The 26,632-nt window shown below is 45.1% G+C and overlaps 1 protein-coding gene across 1 annotated transcript; it reads left to right on the forward strand.

The window, feature by feature from the left end:
* Positions 1–2,218: 2,218 nt before the first annotated feature.
* Positions 2,219–25,686, forward strand: slc6a8 (solute carrier family 6 member 8). Its single transcript, XM_047040977.1, has 13 exons — positions 2,219–3,216; positions 10,767–10,898; positions 11,038–11,311; positions 12,573–12,705; positions 14,556–14,690; positions 14,813–14,916; positions 15,023–15,147; positions 20,044–20,156; positions 20,459–20,596; positions 20,714–20,816; positions 20,993–21,093; positions 21,212–21,382; positions 21,495–25,686. The coding sequence occupies exons 1-13, from the start codon at positions 2,916–2,918 to the stop codon at positions 21,633–21,635; spliced, it is 1,971 nt and encodes a 656-aa protein (XP_046896933.1). The 5' UTR covers positions 2,219–2,915; the 3' UTR covers positions 21,636–25,686.
* The last annotated feature ends 946 nt before the right edge of the window (positions 25,687–26,632 follow it).

Genomic DNA, 26,632 nt, shown 5'->3' on the forward strand with positions numbered 1-26,632 from the left:
GAACATCTGTGTGTGTGGGGCTGTGTGTACTTGTGGATGAAGCATGCCTGCCCCCCCCCCACACACACACACACACATGCACACACACACACACACATGTACCCATAGTACAAACAATTCCCTTCCCTTTGACTTACCCTAGTATGGAAGAGCACGTCTGTGATGCTGCTTGGGGGGGTGGTGGGGGGTTAGGGGGGCTATTTTTATAGGATACCTGATATACAATTCCTCTGCCAATAATACTCTGAGCAAAACCCCTGAAGATGGTGTTCCAGTTGCAGGTGCCGTTGCTTGTCAGGCTCTGGTGTAGTACAGTATTGTTGGCAGAGGTTATGTTTGTGAATAAAGATGGTGTAGCACTCTGTACTACAGGGTTCAGGCCATTGATAGCAATTGATCAACTAAAATGACAATTCCAGGGTTTAAGCAACAGTTGTGATTTTTTTATGCTTTGTGACTTTGATTAATGATCCCAAATTCATACATTTACATTACATTTATGCATTTAGCAGACGCTTTTATCCAAAGCGACTTCCAAGAGAGAGCTTTACAAAAGAGCATAGGTCACTGATCATAACAACGAGGTAGTCCCAAACATTGCAAGCAGCCAAAACATGAAGCATACATTGTGAAAAACTAAACAAGTGCCAAAAGGGAAGACCCATAAGAGCATGCAGTTATACAAGTTACAAAGTAAAAACCACATGAATCACAAAAAAGTGCAGGACTGTACCTGTAAAAGATCAATAGTAAAATATTTCACAACGAGTACAAGTTCATACGGGTTTGAAAAAAGTTCCTTCCAATTGAAAAGCAAAACCCTTGTACTTCATATATGTCCTCATAATATACCATTGATTTCAGCTAGTAGGAAAGGGACATACTGAATGTTAGACCATCTTCACTAACTGGAAGATACAATCATGTCCATATCCTTTTTGGATTATGTGACAGACTGCAATATCTCTGTAGTGAGCTCATTAAAATGAGTCATATGATATCCATTGCGTGTCAAAAATCCAGAGAACAAAAACAATTGAGATATGTGCATCCTTAATTGTGTGTCTGTGGTTTATGTGTGACTGAAAGAAGAAGAAGGAATAGGTGGGACAGAGTCATGAAAAACAGAATCCAGGACTCACCTCCATTCACCAAGAATGAAGGGGGCTGACTCTTAACCAAAGACACTCCCTTTGCCTGGATTTATCAAAGTTGAAGACAGCACAATTTGCTCTTCAGAGGATTATACGTTAGTGACTGCAAAGCTGCCTGGACAGATCTTGGATGAAGCACCCAAACGCAATGTTAATTGCGACTCACCGACTCAAATTATCCGAACTCTGTCTCATCGTATTGGAGTAATCTTTAACCAAATCGTTCATTAATTGAACTTTAAAGAGTGTATCGGACATCTAACGACGGCCTACAACACCTGGACTGCACAGCGAGCCTTTTGACCCACAGATCATCACACTGGCTAACTGGTATTCGCCAAGCGCTATTTATTTCTCTTCTAACATTGGCAAGTTTAATTTACATTTGTTGATGGTGATTGTAGACTGCACATAAATGATCCTTCGTTTAGACTCCAGTCCAGATGCGTAAGATAAGGTCCAATTGTGTTCCCTAATTACTAAAAAGCCCTCCCTGCTTAATTTCTTTCGTTTCTTTAGTAATTCAAAAATAGGTTTTCCCACTTTGCATACTGAACCCCTAACATCTCACGTATTTTTCATCCTATGCTACTATTTAAATATATAAAAAAAGAAAAAATTACATTAGGCTTTATATATTTCCTTTAACTTTATTTTTCATTACTGTAGTGTGTGAGGAAAGGTTCAAATATGGATTTGTCAACTTGATAAATCAACATGACGGGTGGATTCGGGTAAGCATGAATGTAATCCGTCACCTACCCACAATAAAATGGTTTGTGTGCGCGCCTGCGTGTGGATATGACAATGACTAATTAATCATATCAAAATCATCCACAATAATTTGACAGGTGCTAGGTGATAAACTTCTGATGCCCATTGCCTATTCACTATTGTCACTATGGTCACGTAGCCTGTGCTGCGTCGTTAAAGTTACTGAGCTTTGAAGAACGGTAGCTACGGAATGACAACCGAAAGGCTGAAATAGGGCAACTGCGTGCTTAAGCAAGGGGGAGGGGTAAAATTCAAGTGACGTTCGCTTCGACAGATACCCATTTAAAGCGGCGCGCGACTGCAGAGCTTCTTAATTGACAGAGCAGTGCATTTAGACAGCAGAACACTCGCGGTAGATCTATCTCGTCGACAGTATTTTTTCGTTTGAATGCACCCAATGAAGAAGATGGTCTGATAACGGATTTTCAAGACTAAAATCACGAATGTAATTTTAGTACATTCAACATCGAGCGCGCGCAACGCCCGCTTAGGTTTTTTTCGTCTCGACACCCGTCTCCTCTTTGAGAGCTACGTTCCCATGCGATTCTTCAGACTCACATTTAAGTGTTTCGTGGATTGTTTTTGAAGGTGCTGTCCAATTCGGTGTTTTTCTTTTGTGAGATTGTCTCCCGAAATTATATAATTTAATTTTATAATCCCTAAATTTATTTTAACAAATTGATTCTGACCACCGTCTCATCGTTGCGTGTTCGATATTGCAAAGCGATAACTTAAATATCTTGTGACTTGAAACAAATCCGTGATATAAAGGAAGGGCACGGACCAGACCCTATCTAAAAGGCTGTCCGAAGTGAATCAAAGGGACGATATTGGGTCCATAAAGGGAAAACAACCCAAACGAGTATAAGATTAAGAGAGAGAGTGGAAGGTTTTATCCGGGATTATTCTGAATCCTATTGACTGATCTTTTTACTGCTTTTCACCTCAGTGTTACCTGAGTGTTTTGTTTACAAGTGCTTAATTGGGATGGAGAAATCTGCATACAGCACCGACTGCAGCGAAGTGAACGTGGTCCTGGGAGAGGAGAAAAAGGGTCATCTCATCCCAAACGGGAACGGACACCAAACTGGCGTAAATGGCAATCTCATTGGAAGCGGCGGCGCGGCCGTCACTGCACCTGCCGCGATGGCGTCAGCAGCGAAGCCAGGGTATCCCGAACGAGAGACTTGGACCAGACAGATGGACTTTATTATGTCCTGCGTGGGCTTCGCAGTGGGTCTGGGGAATGTCTGGCGTTTCCCCTATCTCTGCTATAAGAACGGTGGAGGTGAGTTTCAGCATATGCATACATATTCACCGTTTCAAAAGTGACCCTCAACAACAGAACGAAATACGAATGTAACACAAGCAGTTCCCATTTGTAAATATGGATGAGTCAAATATCACGTCTTGCTTACGTAGCCGGTCCGTATGACGGGAGTGCACCGTGCATATCAAAGAGGCTACGTCATATCATCCCCTGCGAAATATGATCGGTTTGCTGGCATAAGCGCATAGCTTTCCCTTACTTTCTTTGTAGTATTAGTCTAAAATATAGCTTAGTCTTTATAGTGCCCGCAGGTCATTGTAACGAATCAAACCTGGTCATTCATCATCTGGAACATCGCTGCAGTGTGTGTCCTTGGCTACGCTGTCAGGTCACCGCGCGCTTATGAATCTGCGAAGACGCTGATTAGAGCTACGAGAGGGCCCCCTGTTCGTCGCTGCTGCGTTTGTTAACTGCAGCCTATGGTGAACCAACTTAATATATTATCCGTATATGATCTTAATTGATCCAAAAGACTACATTTTGTCCAACGTAAACATCAATGCGCACTATTCTGCGTTGGGACAATGACCCAGTTTTAATATACAAAATGGATGACATGGATTTGTCCTTTAACCCTTAGAGTCTAATACTCACAAAGTGCGTTAAACACCGGGTAAAGGGATCGATACTTTCAGTGGCCCTGTAGATTGCCTCGACAGTCTCGTAGATACACACAGGTACCACCCACCTGCCAACCCTCTCCTGGGCAGCAGCCTTGTCTCCTTCAGTCACAGTGAATGAATGAACTACTTCCTCATTTAACTAAAGACACAACATCCCCTAGAATGATTAACTTTGTCTCTTTGAAAGAGAATGGAGTCATTCAAAAATCGATTATTCATTATAATTTATGCATAGACTTACATTGATGAAAAATGTGACAACTGGGGCTAAACATCTTAGACTCTAACTGTTCCTTAGATGACGTCTTAACTGAAAGATTAGTTGGAGGGTAATATACATTTAAAGTTGACCAAGATGATAGTCTCTACTGCATAGCCCAAAACCTCACTGTAATATAAAACATTTCGGCATATAGACAAGATAAGTTAAGACAACATACCAGAGAAACCTGTAGAAATCCTGCCCCTACAATGTTTAGAGTACAGTTTAAAACCTCCAGTAGATGATAACATGATTACATTCCTGCTGTCTCATCGCTGGCCTAGCCTCCTGCTGGGCGTCTGTGTGTTGTCATTGCGCTAGGGTTTCTGTTAGCCTAGTATCCAACAGAGAAACCAGTCCAGGAGAGTGTTTAGATAATAGACAGTGGAGACGGAGGGTCTGCACTAGCCACTGACCCAGCGGGGTGTGGGCCAGGAGGGCAAGGCAACCAGCCGGTGGGAAGGAGGAGAGAGAAACATCCCTCCTGGAAACACAAAGGGACCCCGTCTCCACACTGACAGGGGAAGAAAGGAGAGACAGAAGAGAGGACTGTGGTTGATCTCTTAAACTTTTCTTCTGTGATACTTGTTTTAGCCCCGGGGGGGGGGGGGGGGGGGGGTGCCAGGCCTGTCTGAAGCCTGTGACTGGGTACTAGCTGATGAAGCCGGTGCTTTTCTGGATGAGTGGCTAGCTCCCTGGAGACCTGTCCGGGGTACTGCCAGAGAGATCCAGTCTGTCCCGGTTTCAAATGTCTGGGTCGCACAGGAACAGGAAGAATCATGGCCATGGCACACTTGAACAGAGACTGATAGAGATGTGTTCACACACACACACACACACTCACTCACAGTCTCACACACACACACACGCACATGACTGCACACAGACACCTAGACTGACTGAAACACCCAAACCAACTAACAGACACTGTCTCACATTCCTGAATCTCATTGTTTTGGTTGAATCTTAACACATAAACATTGCTGGTATGGTCGCTTACCTTTGTTCCAACAAATTACCCATGCAGAGTATTGACATTCAGTTCATTCTCGAAGCAAGGTTAATGTTTTCCTCAGTGCAACTATCTGAGTGTTTTTCTGACATTTATGACAAGGTCACCCGTGGAGTCAATCCTATCTGTGTTTTGCCCGCAATCATAGTGCTGTGTCTACTCAGGTCAAGTCCATATGAAAAGGTTTCTCTGTACTCAGAGTCTTTTACAAAGACAGTTACTGTGTATCTATTTCAAGACGCACAACCCCTCTATCTTATCTCTCAACCCCCCTATCTCAGCTCCTAAGACACCTCCCCAGTTTTTCTGACCCTCTATCTCCAGCCTACCTTGTATGCCCCAGCCTCTAACCTCACAGCCCATTTGAATCCCCTTCCCTTCTCTCTGGCCTCTCACTGCTGTCCTTTTAGTTCTCCAGCTATGGTTATTGCCCCATCCTTCCAGCCCCATTTTCCAGCCTTGAGCCCTCCCTCCGCCCCCATCTTCAGACCTCCTGTCTAACTAGATTTATGAGTTCTGCAGTGTGCCTGCCAGCCTGCTACTGCCGTGGTGTATGTGAATGTCTGTCCTTGGCAGACTGTCTGCAGTGAGACTATGTGTCCTTGCTGGGACTGCTCGGGAGTCCAGCTTTTAAGCCATGTTCCCCTGCTCAGCCCCCTAGTCAGCAGTAATACCCTGTTTGACCAAGCAGCAGACCATCCCACAGTGATTATCATCACAGCCACAAGCTTATTTTTTCATCTTTCTGAGATGAGCCGAGTTGTGTGTGTCTGTCATATCAGAGCAGACTTAGGATTCAGAACAGAGTGTCCTTGGGCAGTTGACCATCATCATCTTAGTAATGAAGAACTACAGTGAGGTCAAGGGATCTTTTGCAAAATATTTGTTAACATCCAGCCATCAGACACAAAATCCTAAACACACATGTAGATGACCTATGACTGCATTATCACTTTGCTCTAATCATGTGCAGCCAGTTGTTTTGGAATCAGATAAGGTTACAGTTTGAATGTTATAAAAACATTGTTGTTCTTGCAGTGTAAACACTGGTATTTATTTGTCACCAACACACACCAACTTCATCACTTCAGTACAAATATTAGGAGAACAAATATGACATTGTAAATGTGTAAATTAACATGATGATATCATAAATGTCATCATCAATTCCACAAGGAGTTCTACAGACCATTTCAATGAGATTATGTATGCTGTGATGCTGTGTGCTTTAGTAGACTGTTATTCAAATCCTTATAGTTTGCACCTCAAACATGAAAAGTGTCCATAGAGACAAATAGGGCCTCTATCCAGGTAGGGCTTCTAGCCTGCAGCCATGTTGTGTGGTCAGAGAGGTGCATGGTGGGCGTGTGAACGATCAGTGGTGGCGACGTGCATATCGTGTGCCCCTGCTGACATCACCCCATCCCACGTGGACCAGCGATTTAAGAAGAGCGTCTGTTAATCTCTTAATCCCCTATCCTGACTGCCCTGGTACCAGGGAGCTACAGCTACGTTCCGGCCTCGGCTAACTAGCTTCCCTTAGCTAGTTTACAATATGTCTGAAAATGGGTAGAGCCTAGCGCCATGCTAACTAGGTAGCTTTTGTGTGTCAGCTATCTCTGTTGAGAACTTTGCATGACAGTGCTGTACTAATGAAATCAGTATAGATTGAGATGCATGTTTGCCAACCAATCAGGTTTACGTTTTTGAGTCTCAAATCAGCCGGTCATCAAAGTGGGGTTGTTAATCTGTAGATCTGTTTCTGAGGCATTTAATGTTTAATCTAAATGAGCTGAGCTGTTCTTTGCCGGCTTGTTAACACGGAAACTCTGCCAGAAACAGCATGGTTACAGACATGATCTCCAGTCGTTACAGTCGAGGCTCCAGTTACAACACACATCACCTTAGACTTCTGTGGGCTGCTGTACTGTACACTGGTTTACCAACACAGGAACATAATTTGTGTGTGTGTTCATGTATGTGTGTGACCTACAGGACTTCCAGTAAACCACACCAACACAACACCTCATGTTACAGCCTCCCTGTGAGCCATGTGCTCTCTGATCTGACCTGATATTCACTGTACATCAGGGTTAGGGAATAAGGATTGCATCATGGCACCAGGCCGCCTACATATTTCTGATTAATTTATTACTGGTTTTGCGTAACCAGTTTATTACCCCCAGTTGCGGTTTTTATTACCCCACAGGGCTATTGTACAGGCAAATGTTTGATAGTTGTTTCATCTGTGTGTGATGTGTGTGTGATGTGTGTGTGATGTGTGTGTGATGTGTGTGTGATGTGTGTGTGATGTGTGTGTCTGTTCCCCTGGAATTCTTCCCTCTCTTTGTTGTAAATCAGAACTTTCAATTACCCAGATTAAACTGATCTTGATTCAATCATGCACCGTTACAGAGTACCTGTGATTGCGTGAATGGGTGAGGGAGAGACGTTAGCGGAAGAAAAGCACGTCATGTTGTGAGACGCACTTTTCCCACAGTCACGGCGGTAGATAAGCCCTACTGGAACACACGGCGACCTAGCTACGCACTAGAGACCATTTTTTGTGCGGATATTAGGGGGGAGGGGAGGGTTACTTATACCATGTCAAAACAAGCTCAGTAAGCCAATCAACTTCCGAACCAGCTTTGACAGAGAAGCTGGCTGCTTATAGAAGGGACGACCCGGCCTAGCGAGGATGATGAGGATGATGGTGAAGATGTGTTCACCTGTCCTGTAATGAGCCGTCGTGTCTGCAGAGGCACTTCTGGACTCTCACGTCTGAGCTAACCCGGACAGGCCTCCAAACATGTCTTAGTCCAAATTAGCAGGCTTAGCATGGTGGTAGCCTGCTGGTACAGCTATGGATTGCTCAGCTGGGCCAAGTTCTGCACAGCTAAAAGTGAATTTAGGCCTCCTATACGCTGAGTAATCCGACCAAATAAGGAAGCATTTTCAGTGCATGAAGAGGAAGTCAAATTTGTCGAGTCAGCTGCCAGGCATTGAGACGCCTACACTGGCTGTATGCAGTCAAGCCCATGTTGGACATGTGTTAGCTGCATTACAGCACACAGCCACATGACATTAGCTAGTGCAGGGGAGGAACAAGCTGCTGCTGGAGGCTAATGGAGATTAATAGAAGTAGACCAACTCTCTGTCTTCTGCCATCTATCTCTTCTCCCTCCCTAGTCAGGTGTTTCTGAGGCAGGAAGGGGGGGGGGGCTTAGTGCTCCTAGTGGGAGTCACGACACGCAATGCTACATTATGTTGCTCTTCCATCTGCGACACAAGCTCCTATGACTCACTTCCACTACGTCACTGTGACAATCGCCGTGTCTGCCTCTACTGCTGCGCATGCGATTCTACATCGACATGTGCGTTTGTGTGTGTGTGAACTGTGTCTGCCTTTGTGTTTGCTTGTGTGTGTGTATCATCCCCGTGGCCTGCCGGTGCAGGAGCGGCTATAGCGCACGCTTTGTTTGCAAATGAGTCTCTTTACCCCACTCTGAGCCAGCAAGACGGCACATAGTAGAGATGCCTGAGCCGTGAATGAACAGACTTTCTCCATACAGAGAGGGAGAGAGAGATGAGAGAGGGAGAGAGATAGAGAGCGAGAGAGAAAGAGAGGGGATGGGAGAGAGAGAGAGAGAGAGAGAGAGAGAGAGAGGGAGAGGGAGGGAGAGAGAGAGAGAAAGAGAGAGAGAGGGGATGGGAAAGAGGGAGCGTGAGCAAGGGAGAGAATGACGAGCAAAGTGGGAGTCAGAGCATGTGTCGCCGTCTATTCATCTTTTTTATGGAATGTGAATTCCTCCATTCACATCACACGGTGTGTCGTGACACCGCCTGCGTAGTGTCCCCATTCTGACTGGTGCAGTCACACAGCCTGGAGCCTTGCAGCTGCTCTCGAACAAACCAAAAGGCTTTATTATGTGTAAATAGGATCAACTCTGCAGTGCTCTCAGTATGTGTTTGCTGTAACACTTTGATAACTGCAGCATGTCTGCATTCTCTGTCTCTGTGGGCTGTTTCAGTTACTTCTCTGCTGCGGTGATTCACCCAAGCTAATTCTGAGGGCTATGTCAAGTCGCCTCTTCTTCTCTCCTTCTGGTTTTTTTCCAGTCGGGCAGAAAGAAATTGGCTGGTCCCTCTTGCCTGCAGAGCCTGAGTTACGCAACGGGTGACGCTTTTTATAGCTCGGCTCACAGCCCGCCCTCCCTTCGCTCCTCATCAGCCAATCAGAGAGCCTCTAGGTAGGCGGTGACATCATAGCTTCATTCAGTGCGGGTCATTGTTCAATGGAGATAATCTACTTTCTTCCCACCCCCTGAATTTGAACCCTCCTCCTTCTCTCCTCTCTCCCTGCTCTCTCTCTACCTCCCTCCTCCTCTCTCTGTACCTCCCTCCTCTCTCTGCTCTCTCTGTACCTCCCTCCTCTCTCTGCTCTCTCTGTTCCTCCCTCATCCTCTCTCTGCTCTCTCTGTTCCTCCCTCATCCTCTCTCTGCTCTCTCTGTTCCTCCCTCATCCTCTCTCTGCTCTCTCTCTACCTCCCTCCTCTCTCTGTACCTCCCTCCTCTCTCTGCTCTCTCTGTTCCTCCCTCATCCTCTCTCTGCTCTCTCTGTTCATCCCTCATCCTCTCTCTGCTCTCTCTCTACCTCCCTCCTCTCTCTGCTCTCTCTGTTCCTCCCTCATCCTCTCTCTGCTCTCTCTCTACCTCCCTCCTCTCTCTGCTCTCTCTGTTCCTCCCTCATCCTCTCCCCACCCTGGTCCGGCTAAGCTGCTGCCACGGCTCTTGTGAAGTCATCCAGACATATCACTGCTGATGGTTTCCTTTCCTCCCTCGTTCCCTCCCTCGTTCCCTCCCTCGTTCCCTCCCTCGTTCCCTCCCTCCCTCCCTGCCTCCCTGCCTCCCTCGTTCCCTGTCATTCATCTCTGCTTCCCTCCACCTCCCATCCTCTATTTCTATCCCAGACCCCTGTCTGCCGGCACAGCCAGCAGTGGCACCGTGGCACCCTACCATGCAGGAGGGGAGGGAAGGAAGGAGGAGAAGAAAGAGAAGGCACACTGTGGGCATGCACGCCCATGTTCTCTGACACAAAATGGATTCCCGTTTCCAATTAGCATTCCAGGCAGGGCTGTGTGTGGGTATGGTTGCGTGTGTGTATGCTCGCTCTGTGCTGCCGCCAGCTCATCCATGATCACACACACAGCAGCCCATTACATAAGGCCGATGGATGTTTGCGCTAACCAGACCCCACGCAGGCAGGCCATCTTTATGGGCAGTGAGAAACCATGGGATGTTAATCATTCTTTAAACTAACGTTGATGGATAGATCTGATAGGTGTCCGTTAACGCCGCCACTGGAGCGGAAATGTTCCAGTACATATTGGATGTGCATCACTCACAACAGGACTAGCTGTTGTACTTGGAGAAAGACATAGTGTTCCTCCTGTTCTCTACTTGATGTGCACTTTACTATGGACAAAACAGTGTATAGCATTATCGATGTGGTACTGTACTTAATGGGGTCTCTCTCTCTCTGTCTCTCTCCCTCTCTCTCTCTGTCTCTCTCTCTCTGTCTCTCACTCTCTCTCTCTCTCCCATTCTCCAGGAGTATTCTTAATCCCCTACCTGCTGATAGTGATCGTGGGGGGTATTCCTATCTTCTTCCTGGAGATCGCTCTGGGACAGTTCATGAAGGCTGGCAGCATCAATGTGTGGAACATCGCACCATTGTTTAAAGGTACAATTCCTCTGTGATAAACCACATCGTAAGACATATGTTAAACTACACCACAACAGGCTTTACAGTACTCCTTCCTATACCAGCAAAACACATTTCGGTGTTTCTAGTTGTTGATTGTTTGTTTATGTCCCCCCAGGCCTGGGCTATGCCTCTATGGTGATTGTGTTCTTTTGTAACACCTACTACATCATGGTGCTGGCCTGGGGCTTCTACTACTTCATCAAGTCCTTCAGCTCCACCCTGCCCTGGTCCACCTGCGACAACCCCTGGAACTCGGAGAGCTGCATCGAGTTCTACCGCTGCGACACCAACGGCTCGTTTGGAAACACCACGCATGGCAACACCACACACGGCAACATGACCTGCGAGGAGCTGGCCAACGGTCGCTCGTCCATCATCGAATTCTGGGAGTGAGTCTCTAATGTGCTTCTTTGGTTCTGTATGTCAGTGCTTTAAAGGGTTAAGATTCCTCAAGACACATTATGCACATTTACAATAGATATCTGGTTCTAGGTTGGTAGCTCAGCCCGCTCTCAGTTAGATGGGCCATGACATCTGACCTGGACTGGATTGTATGTAGCACTTTGAAAGGTTTTAATGCATTTTTATGAAGTATTTTAGCCCTTCAAATAGCAACATTTTGGGGAGTTAGTTGCCTTATTTTGCTTGTTCTTTTTTAGCTGCGACCAGCAGCTTTATAGGTAGCTTCGTTGAAGCTATTGCAATTGTCACTTACTGTAATTGCCAGCAAGTGTTAAATTATAGATATCATTTTAGGGAATAACTACCAATGTGATGAATTGTCATTAAACATTAAGAAGCATTCTGGTTGGAGGACCTCGTGATGAGGACGTAAGCCCAGCCATAAGTCCCCAATTAGCCATTTGTTGAGTACTTCTCAACAGGTGTAAACACTGTTTAACTACTCTCACTTGTTTGATGGCCTGATCCACAATCAGACCTGTTGTTCATTGGCGTCATAGGAGTCCTGGCTACATTACGTCAACAATAGAAAACTCAATGTGATATTTCCTGTTTTTGAAATAAAATCAGGGCTATGGATGCTGTGAAATAACATTGTTCAGTCTAAAGCAGGGATTTAAGACCACTGGGATTAAAAGCTAATTGCTTTAACAAAGCACATTTGTCAGTTCAACTTGAACTCATCAGAAATCCAGTTGTGACTAGAGAACGAATTGCACTAATTGTTCTCTAGCATGCGCGGCCCTATGTGAGCACTTATGTGTGCCGCTTGTGTGTGCGTGTGGTTGTTGGTGTGTGTGTGTGTGTGCGTGCACCCTGTGTGTGTTTGAGCTGTGCTATAAGGAGCAGGGTGACGATGCTCCTTAACGGCTCTATTCAGGCTGCAGTGCTCTCTGTAATCATGTGTGAGGAGACGCCAGGGCGAGTCCTCATGGCTAAGCCGTCCATGTGACTCCCCCCTGCATGACTGGGCAGCTTTATTTATGAGGGCCAGGGTACACTGTCAAGGTAGCGGTGACACGGGAGGGCAGGGGAGGTGGAGCAGGAAAGGGCAAGGAAGGACCGGGCAGGTGGAGGACGGGATGAGCAGGTAGAGCACGGGAGGGCTGGGATAGGTTCCTCACGCCTCCTGTCTTCTAAACCTCCCATGCCCCCCCCCCCCCCCCCCGCCCTCCTTCTGTCCTCCAGAAATAAGGTGTTGAACATCTCAGAAGGGCTGGACCACCCTGGATCGATTAACTGGGAGATGTTGCTGTGCCTGATGGCGGTGTGGGTGATGGTCTACTTCTGTGTTTGGAAGGGAGTCAAGTCCACTGGAAAGGTAACCACATCCTCTCTCCTCCGTTTCACTTGTGCGTCTGTCAAGTCCTACGGAGGTGTCCTGTAGAGTTCATACGTAGCATTAGCTCATTGATCCGCTTGGTTGTGCTACCAGTCACAGATCAGCTGATTTATCAGTCTCTCACTGTCTCTAGGGATCAGTAAGTCACTGCTAGATCCTAACTGACCCCCTGCACCACACTTATTCATCTCCTAATGCACCTGCACAGGGAGGGGGATGGTGGCATCAATAAGGATAATTATAGACCGTATTTAGAGGGCAGGGATGTAGGGAGCCAGATAGGGATGTTACAGCATTTTGTTAGGAAGATTGACTGAAAAGGCTAGCTATAGTAGGGCAATGTGCCTGATACAGCTAGCTATAGAATGGCAGTATGGCTAATATAGCTAGCTCTAGTATGGAACTAGGGCTGACATAGCTAGCTATATAACATCTGTATTGCTGAAAGAGCTAGACCAGATCTTCACGTGCTAGTCAGTCTGCATTCATAACTCAAATACTGCAGATTAGAACTGAAGGTTTTGTATCGCTTCAGTATCTATGGGAAGATATTAGGGAGTGTATTTGTGGTCAAAGTCACATGGTCTGTGGCCTCACAGTCATGAGTGAATGAGAGGGTGATGACTTCTCTTTAACCTTGTGTGGTGATTCACACACTCACACACACACACACACACACAGCGTCTCGTCTCCCGCTGTCACGTGCAGCCTGAAAATGATGAGGGAGAGTGTTGCTGTAACAACGTCAGAAGAGTGGGGGGTGGGGCCTGTGGCCTGTCACATGCGTAGCTGCGATTGGTGGAGGAGTGTTAGGTTGTCTGCAGTGGGACGTGACTGGCTCCCCGTTCATACTTCAGAGCTATGTGACCCCTGCCAGGTCACCATCAGCTCTGAGTCATAGGTGGCACCAAGAACATAAACTGATAGCCTTGTAGTGTAGGTTTTTTAGATAATCTTATTTTATATCACCATGTTATCATTCCAGTAAAGTTACACAATAATGTTTGAAGGGGTCAAAGAGGGCTACAGAATGAAATAAAAGGCTGTTTACATTTTACATTTAGTCATTTAGCAGACGCTCTTATCCAGAGCGACTTACAGTAAATACAGGGACATTCCCCCTGAAGCAAGTAGGGTGAAGCGCCTTGCCCAAGGACACAACGTCATTTGGCACGGCGGGGAATCTGTTTGAACATGTCTCTTTTCTCTGTAACACTGTGTCGAGGAGAGGAGGGGAGGAGTGTAGTTCAGTTAAGAATGACGTTGATGGAGAGGAGGATAGGAGGAAAGAGCTTTAGGGGAGTCTAAGTAGGAGAAGTTTCCCACTTGTGTGTATTAGTCAGACAGACCTCTTCCTTAGAATCAACTGCCGTTACCGGTGACAGCAGGTCAGCTAGCAGGTTCATAATCCATTGTGGTTAACCTGCTGTGATTACATTTAATAACCCTGTGCTTCATGTGACTGTGTAGGAGCCAAAGGTTGAACTGTTTGAAATGTTTCACTGATTAGATAAAGACAAACAGGAAATAACAAAGGCAGGCAGGAGGGCTGGCAAGCAGGCAGGTCTTTGAGAACAAAGATTGGCACTAGAGCCAGGAATGATATATATACCGTCTATATATATATACACTGTATATGCGAGGGCTCACATTCAGACTAACTGGCGAGCACACCTGAGTTTTGCACAACACATTTAATTGTTACACTTATCTTGTGTAATACACAAATCTTTGACTGTAGTTTTATGGTGTATGATATCTTTCTGAAATATAAATGCTCCAAGTGTTCCAATGGTTCCAAGAGTTCTGTATTCCTCATGTCTCTCCAGATTGTTTACTTCACAGCTACTTTTCCTTACGTGGTTCTCATCATCTTGCTGGTGAGGGGCGTGACCCTGCCCGGCGCCTATGATGGCATCATGTACTACATCAAACCTGATTGGTCCAAACTGGGCGAGGCCCAGGTGAGTTTGGTTCTGTCTTTTCATTTGTGGCCAGAGCTTACTGTGTTGACCCTTATCTAGGTGGGGTGTGTTGAAATGAACAGCAACAGAAAATGTCGCTCCTTCCTGTTCTCCCCCCACAGGTGTGGATCGATGCTGGCACACAGATCTTCTTCTCTTACGCTATTGGTCTGGGCGCTCTCACCGCCCTGGGCAGCTACAACAGATTCAACAATGACTGCTACAAGTAAGACATGGACACGGAGGACTCTGTGCTAGCGCAAATCTTTAGTATCTAGCTCTGGTGTGTGCCCATACAATGATCTGTAGTTGATTGCTCTGGTCTGTTGCAGGGATGCCTTCATGCTGGCTCTGATTAACAGCGGCACCAGCTTCTTTGCTGGCTTCGTGGTGTTCTCCATCCTGGGCTTCATGGCCAAAGAGCAAGGAGTGGATATCTCCCAAGTGGCAGAAACAGGTACAGACACTAGCACATGTGTACACACACACACACACACACACACTCACAGTTTACAAGTGCATGTTGTTTTACTTATGACATGCTTTTGTTGCCAACTTAATGAAAGGGACTTTCAAATATTGTGAAATTATGAAATCATGTTTACCAAGGACATGTGATGTGAAATGTTTTTAATCAAATTTGATCGATCTATTCATCTATTATATTCAATGTGAATACTGTGTTACATGAACTGTGTATGTACTTGTACTGCTTCACAACTGTTAATGTATTGCCTTTACTAGGAAACAGGTGCTATAGAGTTGGAGTGTGTGTTGGTGATGCAGAGTGTGTGTGTGAGTGTGTGAGTGTGTGGCAGTGGGTGTGTATGTGTATTTGTGCGTGCACGACTGGGTGTATGCATGTGTGAGTGTGTTCAAGAATGTATGTTCATGTTTATGTGAGTGTATGAGTGTGTGTGAGAGAGTGTGTGTGTGTGTGTGTGTGTGTGTGTGTGTGAGAGAGAGAGAAAATGTATGTAGGTGTGTGTTTACATGTATTCTATGTGTACTGTATATGTGTGTGTGTGTCTCTGTCTGGACAACTATTCAAAACTAAACTGTGTGTGTGTGTGTTTGTGAGTGCGTGGTACGGAATGACTCGTCTATAGTGGTGATTTTGTCTCTAACATTTTTGTTTGATGAGTATGTATCTGTGTGGGTGTCAACTAATATGGGAGCTCTGGTTACCCACGGTAACCCACACTAACTAATGGGTGGTGCTATTTCTGGGTGGTCAAGCCCTTGACAGCTGGTCAGTTAGTCTAGTTCTGTCTAGTCCATGGTAGCTGTGTCCCAGAGGCAGGAGAACAGGGGCATGTGTGTGCCGCACAGCTCTTCCACATGGCATGTCTCACTCTTCCTGCATGTCAGCCTAACCCACACACTCACACCTCCATCATTCTGAGAGCGCTGACACTGAGGACAACAGTGGTTTGGTTAGTTACAGTTGCTGGGATGATCCAGGTATTTTTCTTATTCTGCATTCAAACTCCAACTCCGTAATTCGTCTGAGGATCTCTTTTTCAAGAACAACTAATAAATCAAATCAGATAAATCTTTGAATATTCAATTTATCAATCAGGAATGCAATCAACACAACTTAATTAATGCACAAAAGGTAACACATTTCAATATGGATTAAATGATCTGGTATTAACAGACTACTCCTTCCAGAACCCTTCAAAATTAACCAGGTAGATATCCCAAAATAGAATAAGTACATTACCACCCCCCCCTCCCAAAAGAAAATAATTTTGTTAAAAGTCAACATGACTGTAATGATCAACTACTTGACTCACTACAAATATGGTACTCCAATACCAGATACTAGAACAGAATACAACTTCTTAATGAACCATGGCGAAACCTGAAACTTACCTGAAAGTGCAGCAGGAGTGTTGAGTCAGTTATTTTACATCTACGACCCTAATATTCTATACATCATCAATCATTTATTCGATTTGGCTCAGATGAAGACATACTGTTCTGCAGACCTGGGTCGAAAAACTAGCTTAGAAAGATTTCACTTGTTTGTGCTTGATTATTCTTGTCTGCGGCACAATGCTGTTAGAAATACGAACCCCTCCCGTCTGTAGACCCAGACAGACTACAGCCAACACTCAAGCATTTGACCTCGACCGAGGTATTAGCGTACAAATGTACAGTGATACCGCTTACCCAGAGAGGCAAACAAAGGTCGCTCAACTGTGCAATGCATTGGCCCTGATTGGTCCTGCAGTCATCCCTGGTGCACTTCAGTCTATAGCAACGCTGTTGTACGTATTTGTACATCCTCTACATCCATTGGCATGGTAACCGCATCAGCACCACAAGGCCAGGCTGCTGCAGGGGGGTTGCTATGAGGACTTAGCAGCTTGGTGGGAGGCCGATGTATGAAAGAGCGGCCACAATGGCAACTCTTGCGCTGCCCTCCATAAAGCAATGGGACATTAGTGAACAGAGACCCAGACGGACCCCTCTTTGTCACAGCTCTGGGCCAAGCCCATTGCCTTCAGAATGGGTCTCCAATGTCCTGCTAGTAGATTCATATAATACTTCCCTCGTACCATTAGTCCCAGCATCACAGAGGGAGGTGGCATCGATACTGATCTGAAGTACATCTGCTAGCGCCTAAGGAGGGAGAGAGTGAGTGAGTGAGGGAGAGAGGTGGAGGGGCGGGAGAGATGGGTCAAATAAGGCTGAGGGAAGGCAACAACAGGGTGAGATGGGAACAGGAAGAGAAATGTAGAAAGAAGAGAAGGGGGGGGATAGAGAGCCTGTGGTAGACAGGAACACGAGAGGAGGGAAAGAAAAAGACTAGAGAGGCTGAGAGGAAAGGAGGAGGGGGGTTAGAGGGAAAGAGGTGGCAGTGCGTTGGGTTTGACTCGAGGACGTGGATGGTTGGACCCTCATTACAACTCAACTTCTACTACACTGGTACTCTGCATGTGTGCAGTCCCTGTGTGTGATTGTGTGGGTGCGATTGGTGCGTGTGTGTGGTGTGTGTGTGCGTGCGTGCATTTGTGCTAATGATTGAGTGCAGAAGTGTTGGATATGTGTGTGTATGCAGTAGGAGTTTGTGAGAGAGAAAGCGAGGGAGTTAAGCCTGCGTGTGTGTGTATTGAGTATGTGTGTGTGTGTGTGTATTGAGTGAGTGTGTGTGTATTGAGTGAGTGAGTGAGTGAGTGAGTGAGTGAGTGAGTGGGTGTGTTCAGGTACATGAATGACTCATGGTCAGATGTGTTTGCTTCAGCGTTAGTCTTCTCGTTAGATATTTTTGCCAGTTGTACAATCGTGAGGAAGAGAAAACGAGTCCCCTTATCATGAATCCTCTTTTAACAGGGTTTACGTTGATTTTACTCAGTCCCATCTCTATCTGACTTGTGATTGACATCATATCTCTATATATCTATATTTTCGATTTATTTAAGTATTAATTTAAGGATTATTTAACCAGGATCTTTGCCTCTTGAGATGAGCTCATCTCGCTTTCAAGAGGCCTCCTGGAGCAGACCCCTGCAGAAGGTAAACACCTGTTCCCTAACGACAGCATCACACCTTTAATCCTGCTGCCAGCACCAATCAGAACCAGGGACTGCACTCTAGCACCAATCAGCATCCAGAGACTGCATCTCCGGCACCGCCCAGCCGAAGACAGGGCTAGAGAAGGCAACCAATCCACTACAATCAGCGGACAGACAGTTGACGAATCGTAGACCAGCTCCCAACCCCTAACCATACTAAACTCAGATATGGTAAAACAAAATTAATGGTTAGAACTAACTTAGTTGGGTAATGGTGTGTACACACACTCAAACACACACTCACACACACAAGTCAAAACAATTTGTAGGTAGACGCTGCAAACACATCGGTAGACTTTTTGAAAACCTTATTTCTGTTTCAAGTCATTTTTTGGGGTTTCTGTGTATGAACCTTGCAGTCATTGTCATGACTATCTGTAGTTGAGACAATCTGGCTGTCATTCACCTCCCTCAGTCATCAGGTTTCCAATGTCGAACATGGTCTTTTATGAAGACACGCATACATACACACACACACGCACACACACACACAGTCAAACAAGCACACAAACAAACACACAACAAACATAACATAAACCCAGACCATTGACACAGAGCATAGCAGAACAGATCATAGCAGAGCATAGCAGAGCATAGCAGAGCATAGCAGAGCATAGCAGAGCATAGCAGAGCTTTGCAGAGCTTTGCAGAGCATTGCAGAGCAAAGCAGAGCAGAGCATAGCAGAGTATAGTATACATCCATACAGTACATGTACTCTTTGTGTAATATGCAGCATACATACAGCACATTCATCATCAAGGGTTAGCGCCTGTCAACCTACCATGCTCAAGAGTAGCTTCAGACTTGCGTGGCGATGCTGTCCTCACCACCCAGTCCAGCAAAGCCACAGATAAATAACCTGCTGTTTGGAAGATCTGCTTCTTAGACTACACAGTAGTGTCATAGTTTCTAGTGAAACGATATGTGTATTTTTGGGCGGCATTAGTCGTTCAATAAATCTGTGGAGAGTGATAGAGCTATCAAGCTACACAAGTTTAAATATTTAGCTTTATTTAAACTTGGTTGATAACACTAAATGCTATAGTTTGCATGTTGCTGGTTGTGTGACGCATATACACGCACCCCACCTAAATGAATGTAACTGTAGCTCTCACTAACTACAGTAGCCATCTAGACAGCCTTAACAGAGCATCTCAAAGCATGAGCGGTGTTGGTTTTTAAGGAAGTACCTTACTAACATCACTACCTAGTCTAAAATGAAAGCTAGACATAATGTCCTTTATATACAGTAGTACTTACATTAGACACAAAACCTTCAGACTGCATCCTACACGACATTGCTGTACTGAAACATTAACAACTAACAATCAACAACAAGCTTTGCGTTGATGATACCGTCCAAACACAAAGTTTACTGAGACAGGATAGAAGACTGCAGACAGGACATAGTCACACCACTTAGCACACTGGCACCTCACGAAGGTGCCTCTTTCTCTCTCTCTCCTCTTTGCGCCTCTCTTTTTCTCTTCCCCTCCTTTGCTCTCTCTCTTTCCTCGCCTTTTGCTGTCCTCCTCTCCTCATGTACTATCACTTTCTTTTCTCTCTCTCTCTCTAGTTCTTTCTTTTCATTTCACTCTCGTCCTTTCCCCCTCTCTATCTCCCCACCCCCCACCCCCCAACCCCACTGTGCTGGAGAGTGTGTGTTTTGTGCATCTGTGTGTGTGTGCGTGTGTGTGTGGTGGAGGGCCTGGTGTGACCTTGCTGCAGAGCTGAGAGTCTGATGCCGGTCTGTGCCCCCTCCCCGCAGGTCCAGGCCTGGCGTTCATAGCCTACCCCAAGGCCGTGTCCCTGATGCCCGTGGCGCCCGTCTGGGCGGCTCTGTTCTTCTTCATGCTGCTTTTGCTGGGACTCGACAGCCAGGTACGCACAGCACCCACCTGCAGTACGCAGTCCCGGAGCACTATGCCCACCTGCAGTACGCAGCCTGGAACACACCCTCCGCACAAACACTGCTCCCATACTGAACATCAGACAACCCCATGTGCCCTCATTTATAGAGTGAATTCGGGGAATTACATTTTTACCTTGATACGTTTTGTCACTTAAGGACTTACAATGAAGGAGGATGTAGCACTTAGTCCTACTCCTCTCTCTCTCTCACACTCCCTCTCATTTTCTCTCTCGATTTTCCTCTCTCTTTTTCTCTCTCTGTCTCTCTCCAGTTTGTTGGTGTGGAGGGTTTTGTAACGGGCATTCTGGATCTGTTTCCGGGAAAGGATTACATGCGCTGGCGACGTGAAATCGCCGTGGCAATCTGCTGTTTATTATGCTTCATCATCGATCTCTCCATGGTTACACAGGTGAGTCCTTTCATTGGACAATACCAGATCCACAGCCAGGACTTAACGCCTGTTTGTGGGTCCATCATTGTGAAGCATCATTTCTGATGTGTTCTGGTGTTCCTGTGTGCCCTGCAGGGGGGGATGTACGTCTTCCAGCTGTTTGACTACTACTCAGCCAGCGGCATGACCCTGCTGTGGCAGGCATTCTGGGAATGCATAATTGTCGCCTGGGTCTACGGTATGACATCACCGCCTTTACCTGCCCGAACACTTAAAGCTTCTTAAGAAGCTACAGTTTGACATCTGAAAAGTGACTCTTTTGGTGTCGTCGTTTTGCTGTGATTCAACATCAAGGTATCTTTGTCGTGTTAGAAGGCTTGGTTTGTTGTTGAGTGACATTATGGTGTTTTCCAGGTGCTGACCGCTTTATGGATGACATAGCTCGTATGATTGGCTACCGGCCTTTCCCTTATATGAAGTGGTGCTGGTCATTTATCACTCCATGTGTTTGCATGGTAAGACCTGCACAGTCGTCACACCGCTACACGCTAACAAATGTGTTCAAACGTTTCATCATCATTGTCAACAGTATCATTCTCACAGTACCACTCTCTCTACATCTCTCTTTCCCAGGGTATCTTCCTGTTCCACCTGGTGAACTACAAGCCTCTAACCTACAACAATGTGTATGTGTACCCATGGTGGGGCGAGGTGATTGGCTGGTGCATGGCCCTGTCCTCCATGCTCTGCATCCCTGTCAGCGTGCTCTACAAGCTCTTCAGGGCCAAGGGCTCCTTCCAAGAGGTACGGGACATAGGACCAACAGAGGGAGGCATTGACAGAGACAGACCGAGAGAATGTGGTCCTCATCGTGATTTGTCGTTTGACTGCATGTTTGTTTTGTCCTCCGCTGCAGCGCTGGGACCACCTGACCAAGCCGGTGTGGGGCGCTCACCAACTGGAGTACATGGCGCCTGACACAGACATCAAGAGCTTGGCCTCCCTCTCTCCTGGCACCGAGGAGAATAAGGTCATCATCTTCGAGAGTGTGATGTAAAACACACTGGGCTGATGATGTAGACCACGGATGACAAACAACCACTTCCTCCTGTTCCCACAGCAATGTGTAGCACCAGCCACCACGTGACCTTGACCTGTTGTCACCTTGGGTTACAAGCGAGAAAACCTTTGACAAATCTATTTTGAAAATCCAATGTTCTTATCGAAACAAATTCAAATCTAATTTGAGAACTTATTGACGTCAGAGGTCAGGCTTCTCTATCTTGGGTGTTGGTTATCAATGTCCTGCAGTGTTTTGAGATAGAGCCCCGGTGCCAGGCCATACTGGGATGGTGTTTGTATTTGGGTGGGGGGTTGGGGGTTGGTCTGAGTGTGTATAGGCCCATGTGCCAGGGTGAATTTACACCCTTTGAATATGATCCGCAGAATTCCCTTCCGCTTACTTCCCAACTGAATGGAATGTCATGAACTAACACATTACAAATGGGTACACGCACACCCAAGCACACACACACACACACATACACAGACAAGATTAGAAGGGAGCCAATGAGCCTTGTTATTGGGACTTAACCTACATTTTAACACCTCTTATCCGAGAACATGAATGAAGCACTTTATTTCCTTGAAGTAACATGACATGTTTTAATTAAAATTCAATAAAAAAGAAAAAACTTTTATTAATCACTATCATCGTGTATCACTCACCATGTATCACATTGTGTATCACTACTGTAATTTGACTAAATTGACACATTGTCAGTAACATACCTGTCCTATATGATACATAAAGTAACCTTGTTACTTTCAGGCCCCTTATACAACTAGTTGCCAAATTACCAAAGCCCTGTCAGTGTAATGTGTGGTTCATGTCATGCCCAGTATATAGCTGTATACACTGTTGTGTATGTACATATATATGGCTGTGCATAGGTTGATTGAAGTGCCAAATGGAATATTCTTGTCTATCTCTGGTTGATGTCAGGCAGAGTGGCTATAGTTGCCATATTCACTTCACAGAGATCTAAACTGTTTATGGATCCACATATTATTATCCACATATAGTTTAGTCTCTGACTCTACCTTCAGTATCTCTGTTTGCCTGACTCTGTCCCAAATGCTCTGTGTCCTCTGTCGACACGCTGGATATCTGGACTTTCCAGGGTGATGCTAGACAATGCCATGTCGTGGCAGTGGTTGTTGTCCTTGTCCTGGATGTAGATGTCTGTCTTCCTCATAGGGACAGACAGACAGAAAGACAACTTCACAGATCACCAGCAGCAGTAGAAAGGCTGCTGTCCTGTCTATTCCTGATACATTTTACGTTATGGATGTTTCTAAATAAGAATGACCAGTCCTTCCCAATTTTTCTTTACTTTCAAGTACATTTATTAATTCAGCAGACGCTTTTTTTTTAATCCAAAGCGACTTCCAAGAGAGAGCTTTACAAAAGTGCATAGGTCACTTATAGTAGAAAGCAAGGAAGCCATGGATCCTAGACCAGAGAGGGTGAGAAAAGGAGATATGTAGCCTGGAGCAGGATTTAATCCTCAGTCTCTATGGAGTTATATTGTGTAAATGTATGTAGAAACCAAAGCCTAATAGTTGAAGACTCTCACCTCCATCTCTAAGCAGCTGAGAGACCGACGGCTTTCCAACCGGAGGTTCCAGGATAGTTTACTTGATTCTCAATGAGACACAGATGTAGCTCGAGGCGCATTTGGTGTGCTGTAGTCTGATCTGGTCTCTACATAATATTTGCCACACTCGAATGGTTCCCTATTCATGTATCAGTCCTCCGTGCTCCCAGACACAGCCTCAGCATGCAGGAGAGGTCAGTTCTCTCTCGGAAGACGCTGGCCTTGTTAGTAGACATTGCTAAAAGCAACTGTCATCTCAACCGTGAACGTTCAGACGGAGAGAACATTAGTCACTCTGAGGCCATTACTAACAGCACTGTAAATTAAAATGATGATTTATAACAGACAAACTAACAGTGTTTCTGCTGCCGCTGTTCAGACAGAGGATTCTTCGATGCCAAACCATGCCTTATGTTGTTTGTCTTAAATCTAGAGCCCGTTAGGTCTCATCATACCAGCCAAATGCTCAGATGCTCAGAAGGACAGTTCTGGGGGCCAGCCACAGGGAATTCTGCTACCCATTAACATGAGAAAACATCCAATCAATTTGGAAATGGGTGAAAATCATTATTTTTTAAACGTCAAAGAAAATAATTTCGGGAATGTAAAATCTTTAAAACGACATTAGCACATTGTTGTAAAATAAACTTGCTAGCACTTTTAATTGTGTTAGAAGAACATTTTTTGTTTTGTTTTACATATTGTAAAATGAATCAGAGATTTATTTTGTGAAGGCTTTTATTTTGCTTATACATACAGTATAAAACATATATATATATTGAATATCCTTGTGTGTTATATATACATAAAAACAACTTTTCATGCAGTATATAATTTTGATGAGGGAGATTTCATATGGGAATGGCATGTGTCACTGTGTCGCTGCGATGCAGTGCAGGACAAGCTTGTGAGGGGTAACTGGAGGTATATTCGGGGTTAATACACAGAAAGGGAATTATTTTGATTTCAAATATCAAGTGCTCAAGTGTTAGATTAATGTCTTAGATTACCTGTGTGTGTTTACATAATAAATGTTTTCCCCTCAGACCACCCAGTGCTCAGAAAATCTGGAATAATTATTTTCAGAAAATATATTTTTGTTAAGTCTAAGTAAAAAAAACGTTTGAAAAGTTGATTATAAATCACAGGACATCCTTGATGAGTTTGTCGAGGCCATTAAAAAACTGACATTTAGAGGATATTTGATTCTATAGTTATTGGAATCTTTTTTTATAGTTTGCCTAGCATCAGACCCTCAAAACAAGATGTTCATTTAATCTCTTTCTCATCTTCCCAAATGCCTGATACCTCAGATGTCGACATTAGTCATGGTTTTGATACTGAAACTTGGATACAGACATAACATTTTATCCCCTTTGGTCTAGAACTATATCTGCCTATACAACTGTTGATAGTCAGATTAGAGTGAGATACTACGCCTGATGGCAAGATAAACAGTTTAAAAGTGCCACTCTGAGAATTGTCTTTGGACCCGAAGTTAAGCACCAGGACCCAAAACACTGTTTAAAGGATGGTTTTTATAGTCAGACATTTTGAGTTGAAGATATTTCTGTCATTGATTCTAGCCTGGGTTGGTCTAAAGGTGAAAAATGTTAACTGTAGTAATTAAACGTAGGAAAAAAACGAAATGAAAATGTACATTACCAAAATCATATGTATGGTGTCATCTTTTGCGCTCTGCCAAATTATTATTGACAGTATCTTTACTCCAAGAGATGAATATACTGTTTGACAGAGGGAAACCAGCGTAACCTTGTAAACGAAATCTTTATCTGAATGTATTGATCACCGTTCAATTTATGGTGTTTTTACAAATAAAACATTATTAAAATCTTGAAAACATATATTCTGTGCAAATACTGACCAACTAACCTGGTCACAATAAAATTTTACTATACCCATGCAGTGCAAATAAAAACAACTTGAATGTTTTAGTCAAACGTGAACCAGCTAAGTAGATTGCAAGTTAACTAACAATTCACAGTTGAGGGACTTGTTTATTATCACTGTGTGTGAGAATAACACTTTAAGATTATCTTGATTATTGGTTACTAATTAGCAGTTTAAATCAACATAAGGGACAACTGCAGGTAAACTGATTGCTTTGGAAAAGGATACTGTCCAGAAAATATATAATACCACTGTTAACTTCATCTAACTTTTATCATTGTGCTTTGTATCACGTGAGATGTAACTGCAGTCTTCCATTCTTGATTCTAGAATAGAGATAAAAATAAACATATGGTTCTATGATTCTTAACAACTTTGACTGTAGAAACGTGTTGATTGCCAGTGTTCATTCAGTGTTGACCCTCACGCTGTCTGAAGGGCTTCATGCTAACTAAGATCACTGTGATCCTGTGCTAAAACTACCCACTCACTCCACATCAAGTAACAAATGGCAATAAAACTAACTTCATGTTGAAACCTTGCTTTTGTCTTTATTTTCATTTCTTATGTGGATGCATGTCTGCCTCGTCTCCCAGCCAGCTGAGCCAGGGAGGAGGGAGGAGGGTCAGGGAGGAGGTGGGTCAGGGAGGAGGGTCAGGGAGGAGGAGGGAGGAGGCTCGGGGAGGAGGACGGAGGAGGGTCAGGTCAGGGAAGAGGGTCAGGTGGGGAATAGGAGAAGCAGCTCCAACTAGTTTTTGATGGTAAATGCTGGTTAGTAGCGGCTGGACCGTGCAGCTGCCATATTACTGTAAGCTGGGGCTTCATGGCCATGAAGTTAGGATCTATGTTTAGACAGCCGCCTCCCAACAGCTCACAGACTATTTCTGTAGTCAGCAGCCGTCTTGCTTGGCGTTCAGGTCCCCCACTGGCCCCTCCTCTACCTCAACCCAACGGCCCTCCGCTCCCTCTCTCCTCTCCCTCATCCAAGCTATGCACCCTCTCCTTACAGCTTCATCACTCGTCCTAGGCTCAACATCCCTCCTTTCCTGCCCCTCTCCTCTCTTTATTACTCCACCCCGCACAACACCATCCTCTCCCGAACCCTGCCCCTTCTCCCTGCCCCGTAAACCAAAACCCATCCAGCCGTCTCCATCCTCTACCTTCCCCCGCCATATCGCCTTTCTTTTTCTTACAGCATTTTGGTTTGAACACTCTTCCCTGTATCTGATGGTGTGGACTGGGTCTCAGTGAGTGGTTAGGCTATTGTTCAGCAGCCTGCTGATAGGCTGATAAGTTAACTACAAGGCTCTGATTCAGTGGAAGAGAGTTGCTTGTTTAAAGGGACATGCCAGTCCTAAATAACGTAGAACTCACACTCCCACAAAGTGGTGCCACCAGGGAGGAATTACACTGATAAGGGCTGATAGGGTTTTCCAAAACACACCTTATTACAAAATGTTTTTGTGCAATTTGTGCTATCTGA

Source organism: Hypomesus transpacificus, chromosome 18 (assembly GCF_021917145.1).
Source record: "Hypomesus transpacificus isolate Combined female chromosome 18, fHypTra1, whole genome shotgun sequence".
Lineage (NCBI taxonomy): Eukaryota > Metazoa > Chordata > Actinopteri > Osmeriformes > Osmeridae > Hypomesus > Hypomesus transpacificus.